Source organism: Lasioglossum baleicum, chromosome 8 (genome assembly GCF_051020765.1).
Source record: "Lasioglossum baleicum chromosome 8, iyLasBale1, whole genome shotgun sequence".
NCBI lineage: Eukaryota > Metazoa > Arthropoda > Insecta > Hymenoptera > Halictidae > Lasioglossum > Lasioglossum baleicum.
In genome coordinates this window covers 6,223,385-6,234,430 of record NC_134936.1, presented here as the reverse complement: position 1 = coordinate 6,234,430, position 11,046 = coordinate 6,223,385, and the positions used below count along the sequence as shown (strand labels likewise).

General features: G+C 33.7%; 1 protein-coding gene across 2 annotated transcripts in view; it reads right to left on the bottom strand.

Moving 5' to 3' along the window:
- Nucleotides 1-1,849: 1,849 nt before the first annotated feature.
- LOC143211319 (potassium voltage-gated channel protein Shaw) overlaps nt 1,850-11,046 on the bottom strand; it is a 68,906-nt gene continuing 59,709 nt past the window's right edge. The window contains exons 5-6 of one of the 2 annotated variants that reach the window (XM_076428851.1): nt 4,014-4,184; nt 1,850-3,570 (exon numbers count right to left, since the gene is read on the bottom strand). In XM_076428851.1, the coding sequence (XP_076284966.1) occupies nt 3,322-3,570; nt 4,014-4,184 (420 nt within the window). In that variant the 3' untranslated portion in view covers nt 1,850-3,321. The remainder of the gene's footprint in view (nt 3,571-4,013; nt 4,185-11,046) is intronic. The other variant, XM_076428850.1, reaches the window with a different exon arrangement.

Sequence of the window (11,046 nt, the reverse complement as noted above, 5' to 3'; positions counted from 1 at the left end):
ATATCGTGGAAAATATTTACAAAAACCTAACCCAGACCTATCCCAAACCAGTTAAACGCAACATCCTAGCCATGTCTTCTAAAATTTCAAACAACAATCGCAATAGCCGCTCTATATTATCAGCATTAACTCGTGCCCGTGCTGCCATCTAGCAGTTCTGCTGGGTAAGCAGCGATCGTCACTACAAACCAATATGGCAGTGCGCTTACCTGTCAAAAACACTGCAAATTGATCAACTTTAAGCGACCAGAACTTCTGAACCATTGATCCTATACGATCGAAACTTTGATCTGCAGGTTTCCCGGGTACAAATCTACTGGATTACACACCAAATACATAATATTATAGAAGAAAGGCAAAAATTTTGAGTTCGGTAAAGTAAAGAGCAGCCTAAAAGATAGAAATTATTTTCTATTTATTTTAAAAAAGTGAATGTTATGGGCCCGTAAATGAGAAGAAGCACTGTTCAATGGTTGATTCTATACAGCGTGTTCGAAAAATGTCGGGAAACCTTGAAAGGGGTGATTCCTGAGGTAATTTAAAGTAACTTTGTCCTGTGTGTTCTCCGCAACTTTGTTAAGGAGTTATTAACGAAAAACACGGACCAATCAGAGCGCGGCTACAGCCGACGGAGTCTGGCTCGGCCAATAGCAAATAGCTCTGCTTAGTGGCGGACTATCAACCGCGTGGGGCCCCGGATACCTTAGGGCCCCGAATTTTAAATAAATTTATCTAATGTGTAAAGGTATGCAATTTTTCAATTCTTTTCTTTCTTGTTAATAAGTTTATGAGAATTTTCTAGCAACTTCTATTTCTAACTTGACTTTGAGGGCCCCAAAATTTTTACCGCTCGGGGCCTTCACTTGGCTTGAGCCGCCACTGCCTCTGCTCTAATTGGTCCACGTTTTTTTTTCAACGAAATAAGTTTATCTAAAAAATATTTCCTATAGCTCTTCTTATACGTATGAACAAAATTTCGAGTTCCCATTTAATGATCCAGTTTATTGTTTAGCGTTATTACAGAAACAGGAACAAATGTCGAACATTTTATTGCTGCAACTTTTACAAATCTATAAATTTACATAAAGTGATTGTTAATTATGTTTTACGTTATTGACTTACTAACACTTAATTATAACTTAACCGCTAGTTATAGCTTCGTACTACGTTTCCTGCAAGTATTACGAAATTACTTTGTACAAAGGATATTCTGTTTCGATAACACTGTCCAACAAATTTCAACTTTTTTTGTGATTTCAATATACTGTTGGGTCCTTCTTATAGAGTTTTTTGCGCTGATTCCGAATCTGGTTTTAATTTTTTTCCTATACGTCCAGTTTTTGAAAATCATGGCTTTGAAAAAAAAACATATTTTTCAACTTTAAACAAATATTGTGATGTTATTATAAAAGATATTGAATTGTTGTTTACAGCAAACGATTCTGTAGACTTTCCTGAATACAGTGGCATCCAATATTAATACATTATGATTGTTTAAACATGTTTAAACAATGATTAAAGACGGAGATGCACCACTTTTGCACCAATTTTTGCGGATATTTTCGAATTTATCTCAAAAAATAAGGGTCCAGCGAAAAATTGAACTATACCACGCGAAAGAGCAGACTTTTATCTTGAGAAACCCCCCTGTGAAGTTTGCATGGTCGACGTTTTTACCGAACCAGAAAGCAAAATATCTTCGCCCGACATGCGTTGACGCCAGTGGTGCTCTTCCACTAGCGCGGTCGTTCGTCGGGATACGGCGCGGCGCGCTGCGGTGAAACGGCGCGTGGCTATAAGCGCGCAATTATGTCAGCTTACTTAAATGTAATATTTTATTAAATGTTATATTATTGTTATTTATTATTTATTAGTATATTTATTCTGTATAAATTATTTTATGTATTTTTTAATGTTAGTCTCTCGTTTATAGTATATTTCATACAAAAAATACCTTTTGTAACAAAAAAATAATTTATTCACACACTACACTATTACACTATTTACAATGCTAATATATATGTGTACACTATTCAGATATAATACACTACTAAAATACATATATTATATACACAACAACTAAAATACTATAAATAACTATAAATGTTTTTTATGAAGTTTTATACGTAGCAATGCAGATTTGAAATGCTTGACACGACTGATTTCAACAAACACAAAGCCGAAACTGAACTCTGGCATCAGTTTTCTTAAGAACCAACACGATATTTTGAAATAAATGACGGTCTACGGACAACGGAATACATACAATGTAAGGAAAGTCTGCAATGCGGTGACTGAAAAATTTTATTTTCAGTAATTATCGTCTTATCTATGTATTGTAATTATAGTGCCAATGAACACTCGAGATTCTTCCGAGTGAAATAAGTCCAAACACAATATAAACGGGACTATTTTTATTGACTTAAATACATAATTAAAATAGTTTGCTCCATATTAAATCGATATAGTGTATTATATCTGAATAGTGTACACATATATATTAGCATTGTAAATAGTGTAATAGTGTAGTGTGTGAATAAATTATTTTTTTGTTACAAAAGGTATTTTTTGTATTAAATATACTATAAACGAGAGACTAACATTAAAAAATACAAAAATAATTTATACAGAATAAATATACTAATAAATAATAAATAACAATAATATAACATTTAATAAAATATTACATTTAAGTAAGCTGACATAATTGCGCGCTTATAGCCACGCGCCGTTTCACCGCAGCGCGCCGCGCCGTATCCCGACGAACGACCGCGCTAGTGGAAGAGCACCACTGGCGTCAACGCATGTCGGGCGAAGATATTTTGCTTTCTGGTTCGGTAAAAACGTCGACCATGCAAACTTCACAGGGGGGTTTCTCAAGATAAAAGTCTGCTCTTTCGCGTGGTATAGTTCAATTTTTCGCTGGACCCTTATTTTTTGAGATAAATTCGAAAATATCCGCAAAAATTGGTGCAAAAGTGGTGCATCTCCGTCTTTAATCATTGTTTAAACATGTTTAAACAATCATAATGTATTAATATTGGATATCACTGTATTCGGGAAAGTCTACAGAATCTTTTGCTGTAAACAACAATTCAATATCTTTTATAATAACATCGCAATATTTGTTTAAAGTTGAAAAATATGTCTTTTTTTAAAACTCCATTTTCTCAAAAACTGGACGTATAGGAAAAAAATTAAAACCAGATTCGGAATCAGCGCAAAAAACTCTATAAGAAGGACCCAACAGTATATTGAAATCAAATTTGGTGTTGGACAGTGTAATTAGTGTAACTGTCGGGTTTCAGTTCCAAGTAATAATTATTGATTTTCGATCGGTTTCGGATTATCTGATTCGACAACATAAGCTGGTGGGATGTGTTTACATGCTTCGATGGGCGTATCGTCGCTTTTGCCTTCGTCCTCTTGTACCGTGTCGGCGACCACTCCGTCAACTGCTTTGCCATTTTTCATGGGATTGTCGGTAGCAAGTCGGAAAGAGTTTCTCCCGTCAGAATTAATGGTTCCCACGACAAGCGAATCTTTCGGTAAATTCATCACGATATTGGGCTGCGTCAAAAATATTATTCATACATTATATTTGGGCTACGATGATCTTTAATAAATTAATCTATACTGAAAATCATTCAGACCAAAAAGAAATTTCAAGATCAGGAGAAATAGATTTTCATTAATACATATACGTATACAGAGTGTTCGGTAACTGGTGGTACAAGCGAAAGGTGGTGATTCTATATGAAAAAATAAGTCGAAAATTCAAGGTCGATTTTTTCAAAAACAAAGCCTCGCATGAAAATATTTGATTCTATTTTTTCGACTTATTTTTTCATGTACATAGAATCACCCGCTTTTCGCTTGTACCACCAGTTATCAAACACTCTGTATAATATTTAACTATTATTATATTATGTAATATTATAGTTTATATAATTAATAAATAATAATTAATTAAAATATAGTAAGGTTAATATCAATTCTAGTCTTCATAGTACCTGTAAATGCAGAACATGCTCTAATCCTATAGTCGCTGGACGTCTACTTGAATGATGAGGAAGAAGATCATGGTGATTATCACTTTGGGCAGAATAAAGAGAACCTCTCGACCTTCTTGGCAATTCCGCTGGAAGCACCCTTCGTCTCTGTTTCGGTAATTTGCTGCGAGCCTGTCGGCAATTAACTTAAAATTAATGGTCAAAATCATTGATAAATACAAATCAGTTGGTAAATTTGTATATGCAATACTCGAACAGATGAAAAGACGAAAAATCGAATGGAGGAACTGGAGAGTAAAGCAGAACAAGTGGAGAGATGGTAAGACAAAGGAATGAGAAAGAAAAAGAGTAAAATGAAGAGAAGAATGGCGCTAGGTTATAGGGTGGGGAGAATAGTATGGCAGTGGGATTAAAACAAGTAGAATAAGTGGCATGGAAAGTAGAGGCGAATAAATTGTTCAGTATGAATGCGGAGACAAATCTATAGAGCTTTTGTCCGCACGGGTTAGTTTGTGTAAACCGTGCATACACAGTTTGGGCATACACAGTTACCATGTTGCTTGCTACTGAAATGTTGTCTGGAAAATGGAGACTTAAAACTGGCATGATTTTGGACACCTGTATTGCAACGAAGTAATGAAGAAACCGATATACAGGGTGTCCCAGCTAACTTGACCACCTTGAATATCTTTGTTGTTTTTAAAGTTACGTCAAATTTCTGAAGGACAAAGTTGAATGGTAAAATGGGGCTCATAAGATACCAACAAAATTTTTTTTTCATGTAATTTTTTTTAGAGATATGAAGAGAAATGAAGAGATATGAAGAGAACATTTTTTTAAATGGAATGAGGTATTTTTTAATACATCAATCGATGCAGTTGGACATTCGTTATAAAAAAGTACTAACCTATGTATGTCGAAAAGTTATTATAGTTCAGGAGATATTTCAATTTAAATAACTCTAAAATACCATTACTGTCGTGTACTAAGACGTTAGTGTTTACTTACTTGTGTACCATCTTAGCACACACGACAGTAATGGTATTTTAGAGTTATTTAAATTGAAATATCTCCTGAACTACTAACTTTTCGACATACATAGGTTAGTACTTTTTGTATTAAAGATGTATTAAAAAATACCTCATTCCATTAAAAAAAATGAAAGTCACCCCTTCATATCTCTAAAACAAATTACATAAAAACAAACATTTTTTTGGTATCGTATAAGCCCCCCATTTTACCATTCAACTTTGTCCTTCAGACATTTGACGTATCTTTAAAAACAACAAAGATAATTGAGGTGGCAAAATGTGGCGACCCACCCTGTATATTTACGGGGACGATGCTCCATCGGACACAAGTTGTAAAGAATGGTTTCGGCGATTTAAAAACCATAATTTCGACGTAAGGGACAAACATTGCGATGATGTGCCAAAAAATTCGAAGATACAGATTTTCCAGCATTACTTGATGGAAATCCGCGTCAAACACTTGCAGAACTGTCAATTGAATTAAACGTCGATCGATCTTCTGTTGGAAAACGTTTTCACGCTATGGGAATTGTTCAAAAAGGGGCGGAAACTTATTCCCATACCCAATAAAATATTCATTTTCTTCAGTTTAATGTATCAAATTAGGAAAAATAGATGATCTGCTATCTTTTTGCCCCGGAGTGTAGCATCAATTGAATGAACCATACAAAGGGAGCTTGGCGCGAACGCGCAACACTCCGCAAGACACAAAACACAGGAAACGTTTCAGATTCGAAATTTTGTGACGAAACGTGAACGAATGTCCAGAGCATGTAACATTCAGGTGTCGCTGCGTCGCGCAGCTGCATAAAAATTCAAAAATATTTCCGTCGTAAATTCTGATACAGACTAACGTATGTGTTTCGCGGAGGGAAAAAACAGCGTCACATCTCAATGTCCACCGCTAATTCAACAAGTGCATACGCCTGCACGCGAGAGAGGTCAAAAACGTTTGCATCGCGAACCCTATATGGTTTTGCATATATAATAGCGCTCGCGCCATTTTCGCTTCATTAATTTTCTCCGCGAAAAAAGAACGAAAAACAAAAAACAAAAAAAGGAAGTGGAATATACTTTGAAAAGGTCAAGAGGAACTAGAAGGGAAACACAACTCCCGGCGTTTAATTTTCACGGTGTTTTCCAAAGAACTTTCGCAGCGCTCTCGTAAAAGGAATTTCTGAAACTGTCTTAAACTTACGAGTACCGAAATACGCCGTAAGAGAGTTTCCGGGTCGAGGCTCCCCGATCCACGTTAATAATCCCGCGAAAAACAATGCGAACGTTCCAGTGCCTATTAATTGGACGCCGTGACCGGCTTCGGACGAGCAATTTACACACTTCGGACAACGGTATAAAAAATTTAGGCGAGCGAAACTTCTTGCCGTGGAAAGTTTCAAATTGGCGAGTCGAATGTGGAAAGTTTACTTGTCGCTCCTGAATGAACTTCCGGTTTCGTGTCCCTCGGTGGACACATACTCATTGTGTACAATCTCGGTCAGTCGGAGCAACTTAATCCGGTGGAAAAGAAAATTCTACCCGTTGGCATAAACTTTTCTAGCACGCGTGCATGTCACGTACTTATGTCTCATTCTATAAATATGTCTGCTTCCGTTGATAGTACGTAAACTGTGTCGGAAGAAAGTTTAAATATACGGTGGATGAAACAGACATCTTTGCGAAGGAGCACCTTAACCCCTACAATTAATCCAGTCAATGAATGCTCATAAGGGGGGTGTAGAGGGAAATGGAAGGAACACAATTTTTAACTTTGGGACTTTGTTTAGACTAGTTAGGAGATAAACATACTAAAAGTCCCTACTCCTAGGAGGTGAGCGGGGTGCAGGGGGGCACGTAGAAAGTCCCCTTTTTCGGTTTTCCGCTTATATCTCGGAAACTATGCATCGTAGCGATAAGACCATTCTATACGAAATTAAAGCTGACAAAATGTGCCAAAAGATTGATTGTATTTAGGTTTTCGCTATCTCTCATAGTTTCCGAGATATCCGCGCTCAAAGTTCACTAATTGTGAAAAAGAACTCTTCAGCACAATTAGTGAAATTTGAGCGCGGATATCTCGGAAACTATGCGTCCTAGCAATGAGACCATTCTATACAAAATTAAAGCTGACAAAATGTACCACAAGATTGATTCCATTCAGTTTTTCGTTATCTCCCATAGTTTCCGAGATATCCGCGCTCAAAGTTCACTGATTATGAAAAAGAAAATAGCCGGGTGAAATTCGCCCCCGGCGGGATTTTAATCGAGCTTGAACCATTCGATAGCCAACCCAAAAAGACCCTTCCCTGACAAGTTTCAGCCCCATATCTTATCTGTAAGGGTAGTTATTGAGAAAAATAGAAATGCCAGTTTTTGGCCCATTTTCCCTATACTATATTGGCAATTAAAAATTCTGAAAAAAATCTGAGTGGGGACTTTTAGTATGTTTACCTCCTAACTAGTCCAAACACAGACCCAAAGTTAAAAATTGTGTTCCTTCCATTTACCTCTACAACTTTTCGTTGACTGGACTAAATATCGTATCTGACTCGCGATGAAGATTCTGAACAGATTCTGAGAAAAATGTGTGTTAATAATTTCCTTTAAATCGAAATAAAATTGTATTTTGGTTTTGCTAATGTACTGCTATTGGAGAACGTATAGGCATACAATGGATATAAATATTTTCCTTTTTTCGGAAATTATAATCTACAAAAAGGTTCTAATCACTCAAAACCGTAAAATAAATCGTAGGGCTAGGGGTTAAAGATGTATATTATTTTATCGATAAATGTTCCAAATGTCTGGCCGACCTTTGTCCCAGAACTGTCCCCACTCCTGCGAGGTGTACCCCATTGAGGGGCCAACAAGCTCGAGAGGCCTCGGTCTCCGAGAACTATGACATCATACGGCCCGGGTATATCGGTGAGAACACACTAATCCAATGACAAAACTTCTTTATTTCTCATTACTTTTTAATGTAACTTTCACCGACATATTCGTGGCATTTTTCTAATGAAAATGATACCAAATATAACACAATTCCGATAATATTTACTTGTTTAATGAAGGATGAAAGTTTCGAGGTATATCGGTGAGACCACACTAATCCAATGTTCTTCTAATCCTTCTTTATTTTTCATTACTTTTTAATAGAACTTTCACCAACATATTCGTGGCATTTTTCTAATGAAAATGATACCACATATGACATAATTCCGATAATATTTACTTGTTTAATGAACGATGAAAGTTTGGAGGTATATCGGTGTTCTTCCAATCCTTTATTTCTCATTACTTTTTAATGGAACTTTCAACAACATATTCGTGGCATTTTTCTAATGAAAATTATACCAAATATTACATAATTCCGATAATATTTACTTGTTTAATGAACGATGAAAGTTTCGAGGTATATCGGTGAGACCACACTAATCCAATGTTCTTCCAATCCTTCTTTATTTCTCATTACTTTTTAATGGAACTTTCATCAACATATTCGTGGCATTTTTCTAATGAAAATGATACCAAATATGACATAATTCCGATAATTTTTACTTGTTTAATGCACGATGAAAGTTTCTAAAGTTTTTACGTTGAAATCTTTGTGTGCAATGATAAAAGAGATTAACAAGATCACGTGGCGAGCAGATGCTGTTACATTCGTACAAATTCATCTTTTTTACGCTAACCGAGTCTTACAATTAGACGCAAGATTCATTGTTCAAATTACAATGAAAGTTTTTAAAACTGCTCTAGTTCCCGTTATTATCGAATTTATAGCGTATTTCAACTTCTCCTCATCAGGAAAATATTTCCAGTCGTTTAGCAATGTTTCCATATCATAAATCTGAATTTAGAACGAAAATGTAATTTTCATTCTCTCGTCGCTAGCACCATATTTGAAGGAGTTAAAGTTTCACGAAACTTCTTTTTAATCGTAATATTGTCTGCGTAATACTAATACCGTTTTATTATACAGTCGATAAACTTTATTGGCATAAGAACGATAACTTTGTACGATTGCAAACTGCCAATCTTTTGACAGTTCAGAAATCATGGAGAAACTTAATATAAGTTTCTGAAAACAGTATATGTTAAATGATAGGATGACATTTTGTTGTAATATTTTAAAATTGAGGATCTAACATTATTTATGTGAAATATTACAACAAAATGTCACCCTATCATTTGACTCATACTTTTCCTCGAAAAAGTGACCTTGAGACAAATTCTTTGCATATGACTTTCTCTGTAATTTTGGAAAGAGTAGGACTTTTTTATAGTTTCAAATAAATAATGTTATATCCTTAATTTTAAATCTATAAAAAAGTCCTACTCTTTCCAAAATTACAGAGAAAGTCATAGGCAAACAAATTGTCTCAAGGTTACTTTTTTCGAGGTTTCAAGGTCATCGAAGTTTTTGTAATTGGGACTACATATTTTCATTAGAACAGTGTTATAGTTCATAGAAAAAACAAATTCAACGATGTGCGATATGTTGACCTTCACGTGACCTTCGACGAGAAAATCATGAAATGTTTCCCATTAATTTCAATAGTCATGAGAGGGGATGGTAAATGAAGGAATCTCACTTTCATTGAAACAGTGAGTTGTGTAATTGTTCCTGGTGGTTGTAAACAGACATTTATTAATATGGATAATATTTATTAAAATTAATAATATCTATTAAGAATAATAATATTTATTAAGATCAATAATATTTATTCAGTTTAATAATATTTATTAAAATTAATAATATCTATTAAGATTAATAATATTTATTAAGATCAATAATATTTATTCAGTTTAATAATATTTATTAAGATTAATAATATTTATTAAAATTAATAATATCTATTAAGATTAATAATATTTATTAAAATTAATAATATCTATTAAGATTAATAATATTTATTAAGATCAATAATATTTATTCAGTTTAATAATATTTATTAAGATTAATAATATTTATTAAAATTAATAATATCTATTAAGATCAAGAATATTTATTAAAATCAATAATATTTATTCAGTTCAATAATATTTATTAAGATTAATAATATTTATTAAGTTCAATAATATTTATTAAGTTCAATAATATTTATTAAAATTAATAATATTTATTAAAATTAATAATATATATTAAGATTAATAATATCTATTAAGATTAATGGAAAACATTTTGAATACCTTCTGAAATAACATCTTCTCTTATTATTTAATATTTCTCTTAATATTTAATAGATTCTGTTTGAAGTTTGAAGTGTTCATTGTAAATGCAAGTACGACTGATTATTATACAACAAGTGGTTAAACATTTCCTCGAATCAGTAAATGCACTGGAGATATTTTATGTTGAAATATTAGGTGATCAACCCTGTAAGTACGTATATTTCAAAATGATTAGGACGAAACTGTGATCAAAAGCGTAATAAACCATACAAATTGAATCTCCACGTTCTAATCGGTTGATTCGGTTAAACCACTTGAAAATTCGCTTGGCTCTTCTAGCCGCAAGGTATTCTGCTCCAGGCTATTTTCTTTGCTGATGTAGATTATTGAAACTAACCAGCGGGACTGTTCCAAATAATATCGCGCACATTTACCATTTTGTTTTTTCCGCACTGGGAGTATCGAGCAATCAAAGAAGTTTATGTAGTTTTGCAATTCCCACTAGGAAATGATCTTTTTCTTGAGTAGATCTAAATTAATTTCTTCTGTTAGAAATTACAAAATTTCACAACACTTGACGTGACCTTTACTGTAATATGTGTGTACAGGGTATAACAAAATGTTTTATCATGACTTCTTCACCTGATTCCATTAATGTTAATTTAAAATTTTCATTGTGTTTTTAATTTTATATGAATTATAGTAAATCTTCTAATTCACATAATAAAATTTAAAGTTTCCCCTCAATTTTAAATTTTAAATATTAATTGAACATTCTGGTTAAGGTCAATTTTGCGGCCACTTTTTTCACACAATTTCACCGATCCAAA